The 23,437-nt window shown below is 35.3% G+C and overlaps 1 protein-coding gene across 1 annotated transcript in view; it reads right to left on the reverse strand.

Moving 5' to 3' along the window:
• Positions 1–16,685: 16,685 nt before the first annotated feature.
• Positions 16,686–23,437, reverse strand: part of LOC146534677 (nose resistant to fluoxetine protein 6-like) — a 57,790-nt gene continuing 51,038 nt past the window's right edge. The window contains exon 13 of the mRNA XM_085192773.1: positions 16,686–17,832. Within this exon, the coding sequence (XP_085048899.1) occupies positions 17,698–17,832 (135 nt within the window). The 3' untranslated portion in view covers positions 16,686–17,697. The remainder of the gene's footprint in view (positions 17,833–23,437) is intronic.

The raw sequence follows: 23,437 nt of genomic DNA on the forward strand, positions 1-23,437 counted from the left end.
TGGAAATAGTTTATCAACTAGCATGTCACCCCAACATCAAATAATCCCTACATCAAGGCTATAAACGTAATGGTTCTGGGTTCGATCCCCACCTAAGGGAATGATTATTTATAATTGTTTACATTTTTCCAATCTGGTAAAATAAAACGTGTTCTTGAGTATAAGTAAACAGTATCTCGAAAATTGTACTATTAGTGGATCTGTTCCCAACTTGTAACTTGTACCTTGTATAGGTTCCCTCTACTTCCCCTGCTATAGCAGGGAAATACTTTTGTAGGAAAATACTTTTTACGTATCATGTATATAAAATATACCTTAATTATAAAAGCTCCAGTAACGTGTCGATCTTAATTTCTACTAAATAATATTTATACAAATTTTATTTATTTTATTATTTACGTTATATTTTCGTATAATACGAGTCCATATTAAACCCAAGCTGTGGTTATAAGCTTTTCCCCATTTGGCTCGCTTCCGAGATACATCTGTGGCCCTTGTGATCTTAAAATGTGTTAAAAGACATTTTTAATTTAGTTTTGTTTTCTTTTTCTAGCATAAAATACGAAAATATACATTATTTTTTCAAGAGCTTTACCGAAAAAGTCCAATTTTATAAGTAATAGAAAAACTAAGTGTAAGCTCATATTTGAAGGAGCAATTATATATTTTAACTAGCGGACCCGGACGCGGCTACGCCTGCTGGAAATATAAGAATATAATTTCTATAGAAATATAATTTCAATCTAGATGAAATGCTAAAAGTGACTATTATATTTATTTTCATAAGGATGAATATCAAAATGACGCGGTAACGAATGCGGTCGCGTAGCGACGACGTTTGTTATTAACATGGCAGAATAAATTGCATGTCAAAAGAAAGTACTTTAAAATATATTAGTATATATGAGTAATGTAATGTTATATAGCCTATAGCACTTCTGAAGAATGCAGCTTTTATACAAAACAAAAACAATGTAAATCAGACCAGTAGATCCAGAGATCTTAGCGTTCAAACAAACAAACAAACAAACTCTTCCGCTTTATTATATTAGTATAGAAGTATAGATAGTATAGATATAAAATTGTTAATACCTAATGTTTATGACAAATTGCACTATTTTTTTTATTACCATGTGATCATGACTATTATGTTTTTCCCGCACACAGTAGGGTAGTCAGAGGGAACCTAGTGTTAAGACATCCGTTCCCCATTTTCCGCCGACTTTTGGACGCATAGCGAGTTGAGTAGCAGAACTCAATGCCGCGCTTGGCCTCGACACAAGAGCGAAGAAAATGGAAATAATTAATATTTCATTTCCTCGAGTGAAAATCAAACCTACAACCAGTTGCTTTACAATCACCCTTAGTTCTCCTGCGCCACGACTGGTCTTTACTATTATGTTTCATTATGACAAATCATTCATTTCAATACATAGGCAAAGCTGAACGAATGAAATCTCTCATTAACAGAAAGAATTAAGCAGCCCCACAAAGTTTTAGAATTGGAAAATTGTTCCAGTCAAATCGACTAGTCTGCTCCAGTTTAACTGTTTTAATTAAAAATCTAAAGGTCCATTGCAAGAGAAAAAGTGTACTTTGACAGTTTATACTAAAAGTACTAAAAAGTAATTCAGTTTTAATGTCGTTTTAATTTAAATATGAGAATTGAGCGTAGAGATGTATGAGGTTGGAATGATGCACGCATGCATGATGCAATCCCACTTGGTTATAAGTTATTTTCAGTTTTTCACTCTAGAAAAACAAGGCGCGGCGTTCAGTTCCGCCACTTCAGTGTTTCCGCCATATACAATATGAAATTGGGCGGAAAGCTGCTTATCTTTATATTAAACTCTCTCTTTCTCTCTGGCCTCCCCCGTAGCCATAGAAAAATGTGATAGAGAAAAAAACTATTAAAGATATATCTACATTTACACTAGGCACCAGTGCTTTGCTAAACAGAATTTATTGCTATATTTTCACAATAATATTTTTCCAATATCAAAGCCTGAAGTTGCTATTGTACGAATGGAGTCGCTATTTTCATTCGAACAAAAAGAGACAAGTAACGGAAGCTTGCTTCGGTTTCATACAATAACTATCAGCCTATTGCTTTTGTTTTTTTTTCTTGAACTTCAGGTGTATCCTGCATGAAGCAGGGTAGGCAGGGGCAGTCTAGTGTTAAGACACTCCGCTTCTCAGTTTTCACTGAAATCTGGAATTGTGTGTTGAGTGGCGGAACTTAACGCCGAACAGTGTGAAGCTGATTTGATTTGATTTTTTTAATATGGGTGTCATTTAGATTTTTCTCCATGAAATAAAAAAGAAAATGTGCGAATATAATAGAAGTATTATTAAGTCGTTTGTAGATATTGTTATATTTCGAAGATAGTAATTTAATGGTTGAAGGATCAATGTTGCGGCTTACCGAAGTTAGTATATTTGTTCTTACTTGTTAGCTTTTATTGATAATATAACTTAGTAATATTTATTCTTGTTTCTTATGTTTTTGTATTCTTTTATAATTAACTAGCGGCCCGTTCGCGGTTTCACCCGCGTGAACTATGTTATTATTAATTTCTGTCTCCATGACTACGTCCTAGTGACGTCTATACAAAATTTGAGACTCCTAGCATTTGTAGTAACGAAGTTTCATACAAACTTTCGACCCCAAAAACAACCCCTTAGAAATCGAATATTGCAAATTCCCGTCTTAGCGAGCACCTACGTCCTATAAGTAACTCCTATGCAAAATTTGAGATTCCTAGCACTTGTAGTTTCTGAGATTTCGTGATGAGTGAGTGACCTTTCGATTTTATATATATAGATAGGTACTTTCTTTTCCCACTAATTTTAATAGCTTACCAGTTACATACACTGTTATTAAACGGTTTTTAAACGGTTTTATTTAGCTCACCCCGTTTGTTTGTTTGTTTGGGTCAAATTTAGTAATTGAAATTTAACCCTCTTCCCGTTAACCGATTGATCTGAAATTTGGTATACGCCTTTGATTCTGGTGACAATACAATTATCCATATTCAATATTATTGTGAATCCAAGATGGCCGCCGCTACAAGATGGCGGACAACTTAGTTTTTTTCAATCCCATCAATATGGATATCAAATGAAAGAGCTTGTCAAGTAGAATTCAGTGGACTATACAAAATCAAAATCCAAGATGGCCGCCACTATAAGATGGCGGACAAGTTAGTTTTTTTCAATCCTATCAATACGGGTATCAAATGAAAGGGCTTGTCAAGCAGAATTCAGTGGACTATATAAAATCAAAATCCAAGATTGCCGCCGCTACACGATGGCGGACAAGTTAGTTTTTTCGATCCCATCAATATGGGTATCAAATGAAAGGGCTTGTCAAGTAGAATTCAGTGCACTATACAAAATCAAAATCAAAGATGGCCACTGCTACAAAATGGTGGATAATGTAGTTTTCAATCCCATCAATATGGGTATCAAAATAAAGGGCTTGGTAAGTATAATACAGTATACTATACACAATTACAATATGAATCTCCCACCTAAGTCAAGATCTGATATCCTGTCGAGGACTGTGTGGCTATAGGGTGCCTAAAAATGATACGTCGCTAGGGGTACCACCCAAGGTAAAAGGTAAAAGCGCGCCGAGAACTGTATGGCACTAGGTGGATAAAAATGATATGTCGTTAGCGTTTTCCCCTCAAGATTCAGGCACATCTTGTTGTACATAGCCTTGTCCCTCTATTGGACCTCTGGGGGGGTCGTTCGTAACATTCTCCATTAACCTTGCAATAATGAGACATCGAGCCTCATTTCAACGAATTGAATAGCATGAGAAATAAAAACTAAAAACTTAAAAATAAAAAAGTATAAAAAAAATTTTAAGTTAAACGGTTTTATATTGCAGATAAATGTACTAAAAGCTAAAAAATAATTTCATAGAAATTATGATTACTAAAATAAAATCGTGGGGACACTTGCTACTTACCACTAGGTGGGTGAAGTCTCACGTTATGTCTTTCAATTGTAGATATTGGACGTGCCCCACGATTAAATTTTAGTAATCATAATTTCTATGAAATTATTTTTTAGCTTTTAGTACATTTATCTGCAATATAAAACCGTTTAACTTAAATTTTTTTTTATACTTTTTTTATATTTAGCTCACCCCGTTTGTTTGTTTGTTTGGGTCAAATTTAGTAATTGAAATTTAACCCTCTTCCCGTTAACTGATTGATCTGAAATTTGGTATACGCCTTTGATTCTGGCGACAATACAATTATCCATATTCAATATTATTGTGAATCCAAGATGGCCGCCGCTACAAGATGGCGGACAACTTAGTTTTTTTCAATCCCATCAATATGGATATCAAATGAAAGGGCTTGTCAAGTAGAATTCAGTGGACTATACAAAATCAAAATCCAAGATGGCCGCCACTATAAGATGGCGGACAAGTTAGTTTTTTTCAATCCTATCAATACGGGTATCAAATGAAAGGGCTTGTCAAGCAGAATTCAGTGGACTATACAAAATCTAAATCCAAGATGGCCGCCGCTACAAGATGGCGGACAAGTTAATTTTTTCGATCCCATCAATATGGGTATCAAATGAAAGGGCTTGTCAAGTAGAATTCAGTGCACTATACAAAATCAAAATCAAAGATGGCCACTGCTACAAAATGGCGGATAATGTAGTTTTCAATCCCATCAATATGGGTATCAAAATAAAGGGTTTGGTAAGTATAATACAGTATACTATACACAATTACAATATGAATCTCCCACCTAAGTCAAGATCTGGTATCCTGTCGAGGACTGTGTGGCTATAGGGTGCCTAAAAATGATACGTCTCTAGGGGTACCACCCAAGGTAAAAGGTAAAAGCGCGCCGAGAACTGTATGGCACTAGGTGGATAAAAATGATATGTCGTTAGCGTTTTCCCCTCAAGATTCAGGCACATCTTGTTGTACATAGCCTTGTCCCTCTATTGGACCTCTGGGGGGGTCGTTCGTAACATTCTCCATTAACCTTGCAATAATGAGACATCGAGCCTCATTTCAACGAATTGAATAGCATGAGAAATAAAAACTAAAAACTTAAAAATAAAAAAGTAAAAAAAAAATTTTAAGTTAAACGGTTTTATATTGCAGATAAATGTACTAAAAGCTAAAAAATAATTTCATAGAAATTATGATTACTAAAATAAAATCGTGGGGACACTTGCTACTTACCACTAGGTGGGTGAAGTCTCATGCCATGTCTTTCAATTGTAGATATTGGACGTGCCCCACGATTAAATTTTAGTAATCATAATTTCTATGAAATTATTTTTTAGCTTTTAGTACATTTATCTGCAATATAAAACCGTTTATCTTAAAATTTTTTTTTTACTTTTTTATATTAAAAAAAGCCGATAAAGTCCAAGAAGGACTCGCCCAATGAGGTTTCCGTATCAATTTCAAGATTGAATTTTAACAGAAAGTACAATATACGAAATTTGACGAAACTTGAGTTGCAATTTTATTATTTATGTCATTTAATTTATATGAAACGTTCTACAGGTATACATATATGTATGTATATATATGTATGTTTCTGAGATTCGCGTGAACAAACACAGAGACAAACAGATAAGCGGACTAAAAAATAAAAAAACGCAGTTAATAGAGAGAATGTTGATTCGTGAAAATATTATTCTTCATTATCATAATGGAAAATGGAAGAAAAATGAAAAAATCATTATTCCTAGACGTAATGTCAATATTTGTGAATGCTCGATCGCCCTTTTATGGCTAGGGTGAAGGAGCTAATAAAAGAATAAGAAAAATAGTAAAAAAAAAATAATAGCCTTACAGTTTTTTGTGGCGTCTATTTTTATAAAATTTATAATATCTAGTTCTATGAAATCATTTTCTTATAATACTTTTTTTAGCTTCAAGCTATATCCTGCACATAGCAGGGTAGGCAGAGGGAACCTGGGAACATATTGTTACGATACTTCGTTTCAATTAAGACACTTCGTTCCAATTATGACCCTTTTTTTCGTACATTTCATTGAATTCTGGAGGCATTGCATTTTGAGTGGCGAACCTCAACGCCGAGCTTTTTCTCGTTACCAAAGGAAAGAAATGAAAATATTATATATTCCATTTCCTCCAGTGGGAATCGAATCCACAATCTGTTGCGTTGAAAGCCGTATTCAAATTTGTTTGCGGTAATTCAAAATCCCATCAAAAACATAAATGTAAAAAGAAAGCCAAGTTCTGTAATAAAACGTATGCTTTCAGCGATAAAAGAAGTGAGATGTAAATGTATGCCAAGTTCAATGGTCAGTCCTGAAATTTATTTTTAACAATATAAAATATTTTATAACAACTGAAAATGCCCATTCTTCTTACAACTTGGAGACTTTATTTATGTGTAATATCTGACTTGGCTAGTTTTCATATAAATTTACAATAGAATCTGAATAGAATAGAATAGAATTTGAATACATTCATTAATATCGATGTAAATTAATTTGAAAACTAGCCAAGTCAGATATTACACATAAATGAAGTCTCCAAGTTGTAAGAAGAATGGGCATTTTCAGTTGTTATAAAATATTTTATATTGTTAAAAATAAATTTCAGGACTGACCATTGAACTTGGCATACATTTACATCTCACTTCTTTTATCGCTGAAAGCATACGTTTTATTACAGAACTTGGCTTTCTTTTTACATTTATGTTTTTGATGGGATATCATTACTTTTTGTACAGAAATTATAAGTAGGAAGGTTCATAATGTTATCAAAATCAAAATATTCTTTATTCAATTTGGCCATTACAAGTACTTTTCCTATAGGAAGCTACTATAGCAAGAAACTCAAGAGTTGCTCTTTTTAAAACATAGTTTAGAGTAAGCGCTTCATAGGACATTTCTCTTCGCCGAATAAACCAAGTAGGACACCATTGTGATAATACACTTCTATCTTAATATTGTACAAATCTACTGCAGCCTTTATTTCGGAAGTAGCTCCGTACGTAGTTAAGCAAAGCATGTCTTCTTTAGAAGAGTAAGGATTCCCGTTTCGAGCGCTAGTGTAGATACTTAAATCATTCCAGTTACGACATACGTACTCTACTACAGTCTCGCGCAATTTATTAGTTTGTTGTATATCAATACGCTCAAACAAAAAATATGTAAAAGCATGGAAGAGACAGCTCCCATCGGGAGGCATTGGAACAATTCGGTGTAAGGTTCTTGTTTCACCCACAAGCAATTCTATTGAACGACTCATTGTTCAACATGTCTTGGAAAAAATATAAACAATAAGTTTATTAAGTGCTGACGGTACCAATCTGAATTGATATGATCCCAAGGTTAACTTCGTTCTCTGCCGTTTTCACAAGTGTTCCTAAAACCAGTAAAATCATGAAACCCAGGCCAAAAAAACCATTAAAATATGAGCGCCTTCGTACAATAAAATGTATCTAATATAATTACGTATTTACTTTTTTTATTATGGTCAATAATATTATGTTTTATTACTCTCAAGATAATATTTAATTATATATGAATTTAGATTATATTTATCTATGAATCTCGACTATAGTTTTTATTTTGTTGATTAAATGACAGTTGTCAGATTATAAAGTAATTAATGTATGCTGCGTTTAGAAATCTGATAAATTTATTATTATTTTTTTCTAATTTTATTATTTTGTTGGAATAACTCAACACGCAATGCCTCCAGAGTTCGATGGAAAGAGGGGAACCGAGTGTCTTAACACTAGGTTCCCTCTGTCTACCCCGCTATGTGTGGGATACACCGTAAAGCGGATTTATTTATTGGAACGAAGTTCCTTACGGCAGGCTTGGAAGAGATAGGGATTTCGCTGCGTGAACGAACTGAAAAAAATGTGATAGTAAAACCGTAAGAAAAATGCGTGGAATAAAACCGTTAAATGAGACGTGCGCAGGCGCGACAGTCGCATACACAGACGAGTAATGTATAATACCTTTCTCTTTCTCCCTCTTTCTTTTTTTAGTTGATAATTTGAATTACGATGTTTTTTTATTTTAAGTAATTTATTATTTCCTAAAATACTGAATTTTCTAAATACTTTCTTGTACTTAAATAAAAACAAATCAGCAAAATTTAAGAGAAAAATCAAGAAAACCTACATAAAATTGAGCACGACTTTTTTTGCAATTTGTGTCGATTCTACATTAGCCGAAGGACTCGTCGTTCGTCGAACTTCGTTCCTAACTGGTGTCCCACGACACCACATTTTGGTTTTTTTTATTATTTTGTTTAAGTAATTTTTAATTTTATCTTTTTTTCTCTTATTTTTTATTAACAATTACTTAAATTTTTACTGTTAATAATTACTTTATAATTACTTCTGTTAAGATAGCTGGTAGGCTGACAATGTTTCAAAATAAAAATCAAATCAGCTTCACTCTGTATCCCGCACACAGAAGAGTAGACAGAGAGAACCTAGTGTTAAAACACTCAGTAACTAGTAACCAGTAACCAGTCAGGTTTTACAGTCACACTTTATGCCCCTGTGCCACGACTGACCTTACAGATAGTATATTATTATTAAATTTTATATATATTTCTATCAATATAATTACTTTTTAAAAGCTTTTATTTGTATTTATTTTTTAGTGTATTTTTTTCTGTTTTAGGATTCTGTACCTCGAAAGCAATAAAACAGAACCCTTATAGGACTTAGTACTTAAATATTGTAATAATAATTTGTTATAATAATTTGTTATTTGTTATCATTGTGCCGATAGTGGTTTCGGTTAACGGTTTAATAGCAAAAAGCCTCGACCAACACCTTAAGAGGCTATCGCTAAGCTGTTGGATCAAGAACCGGATAGAGAAGGCAGTGTTACTTGAGACAGCACGGATTGTGCGGAGGTTCCTCTCTCTGGAGCCCTAGCCACCGATGGCTTGGACCCTTGTCCCGCCCTCGGAAGAGTGGTTTTTTTATATTTTTAAATGTATCTTTTTTATAATAATTTATATTTAAAAATGTAAAAGTGATTCACTAATTTAATAAAAGTTCTTCAGGTATTTAATATCAAATACGTTAATCGACTATGCAAATGCTCTTAGTATAATAAGTACTACAATGTTTAAATTATCTATATATATATAAAAGGACTTGTCCTCACTGACTGAGATAAGACGAACGCACAGCCGTAACCGCTGATGGTAGAAACGTTAAATTTGGACAAAAGTTTACTTTCGTAATCTGGACATCCACTAAGAAGGGATTTCGAAAAATTTTAACCTTAAAGAGATGAAATAGCGGTTCAAAGTTTTTATAGAAAAAAATTTAAATCGGCACCGATTTTTATAAAATTTGAAATTTAGATTTTTAAAGGTATTTAATTGAACACGTGTTTCATCGTTTTCTAGAATTCTCCCCTCTTATTATTCCCCCCCTAGAGCGAACCTTTAGGGGTGCAAATATTCATAAATATTCATAAAATTTGAAATTCAGACTCTTAAACGTATATAATTAAACATATGTTGTATGGTTTTCTAGAATTCACCCCCTAAGGGTGCAAATAAGGGGTTGAAAGTTTATATAGAAAAATTTTTAAAACGCCACCGATTATTATAAAATTTGAAATTTAGACTTAAAAATATTTCATTGAACACATGTTTTATGGGTTATTAGAATTCACACTTAAATAGGCAAGCGAAGCTGCGCGCGTCCGCTAGTAATAAATAATAATGAAGGATGTTAATCCATTTATTATATTTTTATATTTTTACGTGAAGCCCTTGAAGTCCACATGATGACAGGCTTTCTCAGGACATAAATTAGAGTCATTTTCAGCTACAAATGGAGACATATCTTATCTTAAAATATACTTGAAAGCATCGTGTTGTTTGAGATGGCTTACGTAAGTAATAGTGAAGTTAGTCTACAAAACAAATAAAATATTTACTAACGTGTGACATAAATAAAAGCAAATATATATAAATAATGCATTGCTCTTATTTTGTTGGCAGGCGCTATGCCTAAAAATCAGTTATCATTAACTTTGATTGCTATGCTTTCATTACAGGTGCTATAAGTAAATGTTCCTAATTGAATCTATTTATTGAAAAATTATAAGAAAATATTTAAGAAAATACTAGTTTCGGATTTTTCCCTTGACATACACCCAATTACTTAACCGGATGCTAAATTTCACCATTCTAGATCATCTGGAACTTGGTTAACATTAAGGTCTATAGGTCAGTCACCCCTCTAAAAATTTACGATTTTTGGACGTCATTATCTAAATAACTGTTTGAGATGTGTTTATGAAATTTTATGCACGTATACAGGTAGGGGGTCTAAATATTTGAGCCAAATATGACAGCTTTAGGTGGAATAGTTTTTGAGTTACGAATAGGTAAAAAGTGGCTTCAAATGGTTCGTGTAAAATAACACACGGTGCTGCTCGCCAGTTCTGAAACCCAGAAACTTGGCACGCGCTCCGCGCGTTTTAAACCAATAGGTACATATATAAACAAAAGTTAACATTTATTTTTAGAAATTACCAAAAATACGAATTCATTTTACGATGGATTATGATTCATTATTCTGTTAGAAAATTTAAGTGGCATTAGGAGACCTGCCATCGGAGCTTCCTTTGCTTAGTTCTCAAAGGCACTTTTTACGCCGCTTACAAATTTTAGCAAAAAGCTTTGCCCCTGATTTCTTATAAAATATTTATAATGTCTAAATATTGAGGAATAATTTATTAATTTATTTTAGACTTTATTCACTCTTCGGGTTCCGTACCTCGAAAAGTAAAAACGGAATTCCTATATCAGTTTTCTATTGTACAGACGAAGAATAGAAAAAATATTGCAATCTTAAATGTAGTTCATTTCATACAAAGTGAGTGCATATGCCCGATAACTTAAGTTTGTCAATTTTTATAAGTTGCATTTCCCTTTAACCTACCATCCTGAAATTTTAACGGAAATTTCAGTAGGGGTCCAACTCGCACTTAACCGGTTTTTTTATTTAAAAATATAATTTAAACTTATAAAACTTCTTCAGGCTAAAAAACTTCAGCTGCTTGCCGTATTAATGACGCTGTCACTGTTCATTAATTAATGTTATTTATTACTCAGTTTCTTTTAGCAACATAATGAAGGCAGCCATTTTTTTTTGTCTTTTTTTAAATAAGAAAAAAAGTGATTGTCGGAAAAGTTGGTTTACGGAAGATAATCTTACATAATTACGCCAAAAGAAAACATTGCTGAAAAGTTGAATATTTTATTAATTGTATTATCTGCGAATTATCATTATTTAGTAAAATTCAAAGGAGTTAGTTAAAAAATTCAATTTATTTAATAATTAATTTATAAAATTTATTTATTAACTCAAAAAAATATTTAGATTTTATTAGCCGTAGTATATATAGCCACGTTTTGCCTCGACACCAGAGCAAAGAAATGAAAATATTTAATTTCCTCGAGTAGCAATCGAACCCACAACCTTTCACATTTAGGACGCATTAGAACTCTTATGTTGTATGAGTATGTGGCAAATTGGATAACGTAGAACGTGAGAGTCGGTAGAGCGCTAGCTTAACAAATTAAATATCAATTTGTGATTCGTGACGTCACGGCTTTGTACGTCGCTGCAATGCATGCTGAAGATAATTCAGATTAAATTTGTAGAGGGAAACGTAAGCTAATATCGTAGATCTGATATGACGAGTGAAGTTAGAGTTTGATTTATTTTTTAACGTACTTCATTTCAATTAAAAGATAAGTTCCCATAGAATTCGCGTGTATTTTATTTTTATGATTAGCGATTATTTATGAGGGCGATTTTTTGCCATAACAAAACCGACCAAATTAAGATTTGTCCACTAATTTCAGAGATGTAGGTAAACGGGAATTACATCTTATAAAAATTAACAAATTTAAACTGAAATTAATATCACATTAATATGAGGAAAATGCTCTCATTTTATAAAATATCTACTATAATTATAAGTTTATAATATTTCTTTTATGTAATATTAATTGTAAAGATTCATTTTTACGATTTTTCTCCTTTATTGTCTTAAGTCTTAATAATATTCAGATTTACTGCTGTATCATTAAAAACTATGTAAGTCACAAGAAATATATGAAACAAAGAGAAAAAAATTAAGTAAAAATTGTTAAAGAATGTAACGTAATTTAGTGCTAAGGGATAAACGCAAGCAAGCAAAATATTCTCATAAAATTTCAATCAAGATTAGGGGCGATCTAAATTGCTTTTTCATAGTTAATTTAATAAAATATTTTCCTACGCCTCTTTTGAATATTATATTTAATTTTTAGATGACGTAGAAATCACCTTTCATATTTTTAAATGAATAAAGTATTTCTTTCGCTTGTCTTTAGATTGCAACACATATTTTAGTAGCATAAATTTAAAGTGTGTATTAAATCCTAAGTTAAAATGCTATTTTAAAAGGGACACATTATTAGTAAAACTCATAACCAAATCCCTTATTATACTCTTAAAGAATCATTTTTTAACTAAAGAGAAATGAGGCCGGCCGTCATTGCACAGGGGCGGAAGAGTGTAACTGTAACCCGACGGTTATGAGTTCGATTCGTTCGTTCGGTCAAAAAATTCGGCGGAAAGAGCGTGAAACTGTTATTAATGACGATAGTGTATAATGCATAGGTAATCCATACCTATATTATAAATTCGAAACTTGTCCAGAGGATGTCCTGACTAATATCTGTCCGATATTTGTTTGTGGGCATACGGGTACGCGACCCCGGATCCTCGAGCCGCCACTCTTACATCCTCATCCAGTCCGTAAGAATGGTGTCCTAACTCCCCCCCTCCTTCCCTTAGCTCCCTCCTTCTACCTATCCTACCCCTTCTATTTTCCTCTCCCTTCCTCGGTTTTTCCCCACAAAGGGGTTTTGGAGGTCAGACGGCAGTCGCTCCATTTAAAAACCGCCAACCGCCACTTATATGGACCGACAAAACAACAGACTGGGTACGGCTAGGGCGTCGCCGCAAAACGACGCGCAGGCACATCGCCCTACACCTGCGACAAGTGGGCAAGGGCTACCGTGTCATGTACGGGCACGGCTAAAGACGCTAGTACCCAGAAGGAAACTCCGCTTTGCAACGTGGAATATTGGCTCTCTGACCGGACGATGCAGGGAACTCGCAGATGTACTCATGAGACGTCGGGTCCAGTGTGCCTTCCTCCAGGAAACACGCTGGAAGGGCAATAAGTCCCGTAACATCGGACAGGGTTACCGGCTTATATACACTGGGTCACCTTCGGGTAGAAACGGTGTAGCGGTAGTGCTATCTGAAGAGCTTCAGAATGGGCTCCTTGAAGTTGACCGTCGCTCCGACCGCTTGATGCGAGTGAGGGTACTGATTGAGGGCGTCATCACAAACTTAATCAGTGCCTATGCTCCCCAGGCGGGATGTAGCGCGGCCGAAAAGGAGACATTCTGGGAGCAGTATGAAGGGGTGCTACTTGCTGTGCCGTGTACCGAAGTGGTCTTAGTTGGGGGGGATTTGAACGGGCACGTCGGTAAGGCTGCTGAGCCGTATGAACGTTTTCACGGGGGTTTTGGGCACGGTCTTCGCAATGCAGAGGGAGAAAACATTCTGAGAACCTGTATTGCGTCTGATCTGGCCGTCGTGAATACGTTCTTCCAAAAGAATTCTCAGCACCTTATCACGTATAAGAGCGGGTCCCACTCAACTCAAATAGACTACTTATTGACCAGACGGTGTCATATGGGCAGGGTAACTAACTGTAAGGTCATTCCAGGCGAAAGCCTAACGGCCCAACATCGTCTTCTTGTCATGGACTTTAACGTCACTCCGAAGAAGAAAGTAGCCGAGAAACGTAGGCCTCGGATCAAGTGGTGGTTGCTGAATGGACCGATGCAGACCGACTTCCTGGCAGAGGTGAAAAGTCACGATATTTCGACTAACACCGAGACTGCTCAGGATGCTTGGGATCGGGCTCAGTCGGCAATCATTGCGGCGGGCAGGCGAGTTCTTGGCCTTTCTAGGGGAGGACGTGTCATCGACAGGGAGACATGGTGGTGGAATGACGAGGTGCAGGAGGTTACTCGTGAAAAGAAGGCTGCCTTTAAGAAGAGGCAGGAATCCAACTCTCCTGAAGACAGACTGGAGTACACAGTAGCAAAACGTGCCAGTAAAAGAGCTGTAGCCAGAGCCCGCAGTGAGAGTTTGTCACCATTGTATGATAAACTTGAAACTGTGGAGGGGCAGAAGCTCATTTACAAACTGGCACGTTCCCGGGATAAAGTGACGCAAGATATCGCAAAATGTCTTTGCGTCAAAGATTCCCAGGGCACGCTGCTCTGTAATCATGACTCTGTGAAGGAGAGGTGGAGAAGCTACTTCCAGGAGTTGCTGAATACTCAGCACCCTTGCAGTCTTCATCACGACCCACCGCCTAACCTCGGACTTATTGCCCCAATAACCCTTGACGAAACACGTAATTGCCTTCGACGCATGAAGAACGGAAAAGCGGTGGGACCTGACGACATCCCGATCGAAGCGTGGAAATCGTTGGGCTCTCTTGGTGTGCTCATGCTTACTGACCTTTTTAACCATATCTTGAACACTGGTAAGATGCCGCATCAGTGGCGGCTTAGCTTTATTACCCCTATTTACAAGGGAAGGGGCAGTGTTCAAGATTGTGGTAGTTATAGGGGCATTAAGCTTATGAGTCATACCATGAAGCTCTTCGAGCGCATGATCGACCTCAGGCTCCGCCGAGAGTGTACTGTATCTGAGTCTCAATATGGATTTCAGCCAGGATCGGGCACCATGGACGCCATTTTCGCCCTCAGAACTTTGATGGAGGCATACAGGGAAAAAAGGAGAGCTCTGCACGTGGCCTTTTTAGATCTGCAGAAGGCCTTTGACTGTGTGCCTCGTCAGTGTATCTGGTGGGCATTGCGATCCAAAGGGATCCCTGAGGCCTATATTGAGATTATCAGAGGCATGTACCACGATTCCGCTTCTATGGTTAGGACTGCTGTTGGCGACACTAGACCCTTCCCGATTACAGTGGGGGTTCACCAGGGCTCGGCTCTTAGTCCGTTCTTGTTCAATGTAGTGCTTGATACTGTCTCGGCTCACATCCAGGACCAGCCTCCATGGCTGATGATGTATGCCGACGACATAGCACTCATTGCCGAGAACCGACTGACGCTGGAGCGTAAAGTGAACCTCTGGAAGGGTACGCTTGAGAACGGCGGTCTTAAACTAAATGTGTCGAAGACAGAGTACATGGCCTGCGGGAGCCGGGACTCGAGCACCATCCTTATAGGTCCTGAGCCAGCCGTTAAGTCGGAGAAGTTCAGGTACCTTGGATCCGTTATGCACGAGTCTGGAGGCATCGACCACGATGTCCATGGCCGGATAAGCGCTGCCTGGGCCAAATGGCGGGAGGTCACTGGTGTGGTCTGCGACCGCAGAATACCGCCCAAGCTCAAGGGGCTGATATACAAGAGCATCGTCCGACCGGTTCTTTTATACGGCAGCGAATGTTGGCCAGCACTATCTCGGCACACTCTGGAGCTTCACGTCACGGAAATGAAGATGCTGAGGTGGATGTGCGGCGTAACGCGGTCTGACCGCATACGCAACACATTCATTCGAGGTAGTCTTGGGGTCCGTGACGTAGCGGATAAGCTCCAAGAGCGTCGCTTGAGATGGTTTGGCCACGTTACGCGCCGGCCTAAGAACTATGTCGGACGCAAGTGCCTTGCTATACTAGTTCCTGGGGCGCGACCTCCCGGACGCCCAAGGAAGCGCTGGTTGGATGACGTGATGCAGGACATGAGAGCCAATGGTCTAACCACCGAGGACGCAAAAGATCGTGCAAAGTGGAGTAGGGTAAGTAGGAAGGCAGACCCTGGTAATAGCCGGGATTAATGCCAGGAAGAAGATTATAAATTCGAAAGTAACTCTGTCTGTCTGTCTGTCTTTTACGCAATCAGGGCCAAACCGCTAATTTAATTGTGATAAAATACTCATATAGAGATACTTGAGAGTCTCGGGATGAACATAGGATATTTTATTTTTCTCATATTTGTAATATTATCGATATATACCAACATATTAAAATATTTATTAATTTGACATGCAATTTTTTCCGCCATATTAATAACATCCGTCGCTATGCGACCGTTGCTAAGCAACGATTTGCAAAGTTTGTTGTTAGAAAACGTCACCCAAAATGAGCTTGCTTAACGCATCTCTCTATTGAAAACTGAAAATAATTTCATAAATATATTTAATAAATATTCGTATAGTTCAAGAGGGCGTAGCCGCGTTCTACTAGTATATATAAAAATTTAAGTATTATTTTAAAATGTTATATAAGGAAAATTTAGGTTAGTACTTTTTTAATCAATTGTCTAGAGTTTGTTGGCAGCTGTAGGCCCATTAACCGTCTCCCTCAGTTTGATCATTTATAAATGAGATTTATTGCTGAAATTCCTGTAGTTGAATTATAAAAGGTCAATGGAAATATTAATATAAATTATGAGCGAAAGTAAAACTAAAGAAACTTCACGAAAATGATATCTAATAAATGGTCGACTAGTCGACTATAAAATTATAATATTAGAGAAATAAAAAAGAATTAACGACTAGACATTCAAAATATTTTATTTTATACGTTGCTTATAAAATATTCTTTACAATATGTACAAAAAGTATAAAATTTAAAGAAATCTCTACATAGCTTAGGTGAAATTTACATGGTAACATAAAATTTAATTATTTATTAAAACTTATTAATGTAACAATGAAAATGGTGAAATCATATATATTAATGCTGCATATTTATTAAAATAAATTATTAGAATTTTGAATTCATTAGTATTCTATAGTTTCAAATACATTTTTCAATACAGTCAAGAGAACAATGTAGTTTCTTAACAATGTGTTTTGTTAATTTTTAGTAATATATTTTTATAATTTACTCCAAAGATAGAATAGAAATTATGTTGATATCCATAAATAAAAGATTTAAAGAGACTTTTTAATTGTCATATAAAATATTCACAGACGACATATCATTAGAAACATGAAATTTTTAATAAACCTTATAATCTGGTAACTTTGAAACATGAAATTGACATTAAAAGTTATTTCATATGAAAGTTTTATCAGCAAATATGTGACCCTTGGGTTTATAAGCGTACATGAACCCAATACTTAAATTTCCATTTTTACATGAAAAATAAATCATCACAATGAAAATTTTAAACTTTTATAAAACATTATATTATTAAAATTCGTTTTATTATTAAAAATGTTTCATTTATATCTGTTTTTTTATAATATAGCTATTTATTTTATACATTATTTATTATACTATGTCTAAAAACTCTGGCAGAATGGTAACTGATCGTTGCTCGTGTGTTCTTAAACTAAAAATTTTGTCTACTTAGTAAATATTTATTTTGTTGATTCTATTTAAATTACTATTAAACTAAATAAAGCTCATATGGAGAGGCAACATTGTGACAGGGAAACATTCACTTTGGAATTTTTACCTTATTCCAAGTCGCGTTATTAACAAACATAGCACACACCAATAATAATAATTAAAAAGATGTGATTTTGCTATGTTTTTTAATAAAATATAGATAATACTTTAATTGGTGGGTTTTTTATTCTTATTTCCCACACTGATGATCTTCAACAAGCGGACTGCTGGTGCCTCAAATGCCAGGGATATGGCAAACGATGCCAAAAAGGCCATAACTGCATAGCCGGCGTATATTGTGAGCTGAAATTGCAAAAGAAATATATAATTAGTAAGCACGGCAACTATACTTCTAGAAGTTACTATTAATATTTGAGACATGATCCCCTAATTTCTATAGACAACAAATAAATACATGATTATTATAAGAAATTATACGAAACACATAGTATGTTTTTATAAGATTCGAATTTTTGAGGCATTGCGTGTTGAGTGGCGGAACTCAACACCACGGAGTCATGTCTTGGTACTAGAGCGAAGAAATGAAAATATTTACAAATAAAAATATTCCTCCGAGCAGGAATCAAACATACAACCATCACGTTATATTCTCACCCTTTTACCCCTGCGCAACGTTAGCCTAATAAAAACTGCTTTTTAAGTTCACTATCAATAATAATTAATTTAGAAAAATAATATATATTTATTAACAATATTATAATACCTTATTAGTATATGGTCGTATAAAATCTAAAATATAGAAATACATAAAATATGAAGCTAGAGTGTGATAGGCTTGTTCGAGGCGGATCCAAAGAGCTAAGAATAGATTCCCTATTATGTAGATATTCACTTCAATGTGTAGGGGAGGTTAGGGGAGGCCGATATTACCAAACAGAATAGATATGAAACCTCATATACTTTGTATAGCTTTTTATATTTATATATATTTTTATGGCTTCACGCTATATACCAGACTAGCGGCCCGCCCGCGGTTTCGCCTGCGTGAACTACGTTATTATTAATTTCTATCTCCATGAGTACCTTCGTCCTATAAGTGACGTCTATGCAAAATTTGAGACTCCTAGCATTTGTAGTAACGAAGTTTCATACAAACTTTTGATCCCAAAAACAACTGCTTAGAAATCGAATATTGCAAATTCCCGTCTTAGCGAGCACCTACGTCCTATAAATAACTCCTATGCAAAATTTGAGAATCCTAGCACTTGTAGTTTCTGAGATTTCGTGATGAGTGAGTGAGTGACCTTTCGATTTTATATATATAGATATAGTAAGGGAGACATAGGGAACCTGGAAATTTTTTATTGGGACATTATACATATCCCGAAATGCATGTTTTCTTACTATCTTTAGTTTCCTCTGTCCAGCTACGACCAGATAAATTTTGTAACTAAATTTTCATCTAGTTAATACAATTTTCTAGCCTTTTCTAACTTTATACTAAAAAATTATATATCTATTTAGAAGTTTAATTACATGTACATACATCAAGTCTACATTACGCAGCTTCTACAGTAATTACTAAATTCAGCCTAAGCATCTATTTTAATTACTATCTCATACTACCGCTGAAACTTACTAATATTTAAAACATAAGAGCCTGTATGTTTGTATATTTATATTTTATTATAACTTTATAGAAAAGGTATATGTTAAAATATACCTTTTCTATAAAGTTTGTTAAAGGAGAGATTCAAATCTTGAGTGAATAGGGTTTTCTTAAGAATTTTGATATGCATAGTGGCCAAATTTGGAGGAAATGGGTGAACGGTGTGTCTTAACTCTGGCTTCCCTCTGTCTATCCTGCTATATTCCCCCCCCCGCGCGCGCGTCCGAGAATGTAGACGTGTGTTAAGTTAGCTCCGCAAAATTTTTTGCTTTAAAAATGTAAAAGTGTAAATTTGGTTGTGACTTTTTAAATACACTAACTATATAATATATTAATAAGTAATCCGTGCCTAAAACTCGTATAAATATTGTATGTGAAGTGTGTGTTACCCAAAATCAAAGTTACTTTGTTCCATAGTGAGCCGTTGCAAAAAGCAAAAGCCTGACCTTTGTACTTGACGCAATTCTTGCAAATTATTGCGAATCCGACTGTCCAATGTATAGATAAATAATTTCGCTACCTCAATAAACTTAAACAGCAGCCTATCGTGTCAACAGTCGCTTATATCGACGAGGCGTGCGATCAAATCTACGTTGAAAAAGTTTTTAGTTCTACAACAAACTTTTTAGTTCTACTTTTTTTTTGTTCTTTTTTTGGTACATCCTCCTATTAAAATGCCACTGAAAAGAACACCCCCTAAGTCATTGTTACCGTCACCACAACAGACTTGTGTCTCGGAACCAAGTCTTGTTAAACAAGGCAACGTCGATACTGGAGCATCGACCCCAAATGTGACATTCCGACAAAAACGGAGGCGTACGCCCTCCGATGAAGTTGGTGAAAAGCTGGCCGCGTTTATGGTGGAATTTAAAGATCTACTCGATGCGCTTAAAAAAGAACAAAATTTGAAATTTGAAAGATTGTCTGCAGCTGTGGAAGAAATTAAAAGACAAAATGTTGAAATACAAACATCTGTTGAGTTTCTGTCGCAGAAATATGATTCCATTATTACTCAGATTGACAAATTAGAGAAGGACAAACAACAAAATCTTCTTCAAATACAGTCTTTAGAAATCAAAATGGAAAACTATGAACGCTTGTCAAGGTCAACATGCATCGAAATAAAAAATGTACCATCAGCACCTTCTGAGACAAAGGACAAACTATTAAATACAGTTATCTCTATAGGGAACAGCTTAAACGTTTCTATCAAATCACACGAAGTCAAAGATGTATTTCGCATTAATTCACGTGACTCATCGAACCGCACAGTCCTGGTGGACTTTACAGGGGTGATGATCAAAGAAAAAATTATTCAAATGTACAGAAAGGGTAATAGAGAAAATATAAGACTAACTACGGATAAATTAAAGCTACCAGGACCGCCAAAACCATTATTTATATCTGAGAGTCTGACACCCAAAATGAAAAGACTTTTTTTCCTTGCCCGTGACTTCGCTAAGCTAAACAAATACTCACACTGCTGGATTTCTAACGGCAAGGTGCTATTACGGAAGAAGGAAGGAGATAAACTTATAGTTGTTAGAAGTGAAAGTGATTTATCTGATATACCAGTAAAAAAATGACTAGTCAATTCAAATGTGTACACTTATTTTTATATTAATATGTCAAATTTAGTTTTATATTCTTGTATTTTAATTCAATTTAAATATTGTGTATATTTTTTATGGGATTCCATGTACTTACATAATTACACTATTACACATACACTCACCAGTTTAATATTACTTACCGTTTTGTATAATAACAGTTACATCGCCTCTTTCAGTGTACGGAATGGTAAAGCTTTCATTTGTACCATTATTAAAAAAGTATTTGGATTTAAAAACTTATTTCTTTCTGCTATATTAAAAATAAATAATATGTCACCAAACTTTGGAGAGCTGGTTACTAGCACATACGTTTTTCAAACAGAATTAAATAATGGGTCACAAAAATTTACTTGATAATATTGATGACTTATTGGTAGCTGATTCTCAACTCTGTTCTCCCGAGCAATGTAAGGAATCCTTGACTCATATTAGTGGTATAAAAATTCTTCATGTAAATATAAGAAGTATAAATTGCAATTTTGACTCGCTTTTGGTTCTTCTTGACAGGTTGAGTTACAAAGTTGACATTCTGGTTTTATCGGAATGCTGGTTGAGTAAGACTTCTATAATTCCCGTACTGCCGAACTTCCGATCGTTTAAGTCGGGCTATACAAATCAAAATGACGGTCTCATCGTGTATACCAAAGATACTTTATTATGTGAGGTTATTGAGCCCAGTTTTTGTGAGGCAAATTGCCTCCAAATTACGCTTTCTACTACCCATGTCATTCTTGCTTTGTATCGATCTCCCTCTTACCGTTGTATTAATGTGTTCTTAAACAGCTTGGATGATGTACTGACTTCGCTAACAAAGTCCAAAACAATAGTCCTTATTGGTGATTTAAATATCAATATTAGCGGCTCGTCAAATGATTCGCAAGCGGAAGAATATTTAAATCTATGCGCAACACATGGTCTTATACCAGCGCACCTATTTCCCACCCGTAATGATAACTGTATAGACCACATACTCCTTCGAAGTAGCAGGAAATCTTCTACATATGTGCTGGACGCACCTCTCACTGATCACTGTCCTATATTGGTTTGCTGTGAACTTCTAAACAGAAATATATTAACATCTGAAACTGCCACTTACGTGGATGAATCGTCAGTTACTCGTGTACTAGAAACATCTGATTTTACTGATATTTTAAGTAACAGAGATCCAGAAGGTGCAGCAGAAAAATTGGTATTAACAATAACCTCTGCTATACAAAAATACACCCGCATCATCTCTTGCAGAAAAAGAATTATAAAACCATGGATCACTCCTGGATTGCTCCGATGTATAAGAAATCGCGATAAACTATATAAAAATACGAAAAAGAATCCCGATGATCCAATATCTAAAATCAGTTATGTTCGTTATAAAAATTTCTGTAACAATCTGTTAAAAAAAATTAAAGCTAATTATGAAAATATCGAGTTCCAGAAAGCTAGCAAAAATAAAAAAAGGACATGGACCGTTGTTAAAACAATTATAAATAACACTAAAGAGAATACGAAGGTCTCAAGCAATCTCTTGCAATTAGGTAACGATCCAATCTCAGCAGTCAATAATGTAAACGATTACTTTGCTAATATAGGGAAAAAACTTGCTTCTGCCGATCATTTCAATAGTGCTCCTCAGATGTACCTACCGTACACTGCCGCCCAGGTAATACCTAATTCAATGGTTATTAATGAAACTGATAATTCAGAAATTAGATCCATAATTCTTAATCTTAAAAGCCATTGCGCGGTAGGGTGGGACGGTATATCGTCCTCTGTCCTTAAAGCTTCGGTAAATGTACTTACCCCACCTATTTCTTGGATTTGTAACCTCTGCTTATCCCAGGGGGTATTTCCCAAAATCTTTAAAAAGGCTGTCGTTCACCCAATTTATAAAAACGGATGTAAGGCCAGCTTCAGTAACTACAGACCCATATCTGTTCTAAGTGCCCTATCTAAGATCTTGGAAAAGCTTATTAATAATAGACTTGTCTCCTACTTAGGTAGATACAACTTGCTTTCTCCTAACCAATATGGTTTTAGAAGTGGTAGCTCAACAGAGGATGCGCTCTCGAATTTAGTTGATGAGGTTGCCAAAAATATCAATAATAGAAAAAAGACTCTTGCCATATTTCTGGACATTTCTAAGGCCTTTGACACGGTCTCACTACCGATCCTTTACAGCAAATTGGAAAATATTGGTATTAGGGGAATTGTCTTGGATCTCTTTAAAAGTTATTTATCTGACAGAACACAAGCAGTAAACATTAATAATAATATTAGCAATGAAGCAAACGTCTCTTTTGGAGTACCTCAGGGTAGCGTATTGGGACCAACTCTATTTTTAATCTACGCTAATCAACTTTGCAACCTTTCTGTTCCAAATACCAAAATTATTTCTTATGCAGATGATACCGCTTTGCTTGTGTACGGTAACAGTTGGGCCGAGACACGCGAGCATGGTGAGAAAGCTTTAGCCATCGTAATAAGCTGGTTGTCCTGTCACAGGCTAACATTAAATGTGGATAAAACCCAATTTATAACTCTAGGCCCGAAACGCTCGTTGCCACCCATTTCTTTTTCTATAATTGCTCATAGATGCCACCCCGAATTAAGTCCAATTTGCCATTGTAGTAATATTAATAGATCTTCCACTATAAAATACCTTGGTGTT

The sequence above is a fragment of the Heliconius melpomene genome, chromosome 11 (assembly GCF_056956725.1).
Source record: "Heliconius melpomene rosina isolate 202511_hmr_F chromosome 11, ASM5695672v1, whole genome shotgun sequence".
Lineage (NCBI taxonomy): Eukaryota > Metazoa > Arthropoda > Insecta > Lepidoptera > Nymphalidae > Heliconius > Heliconius melpomene.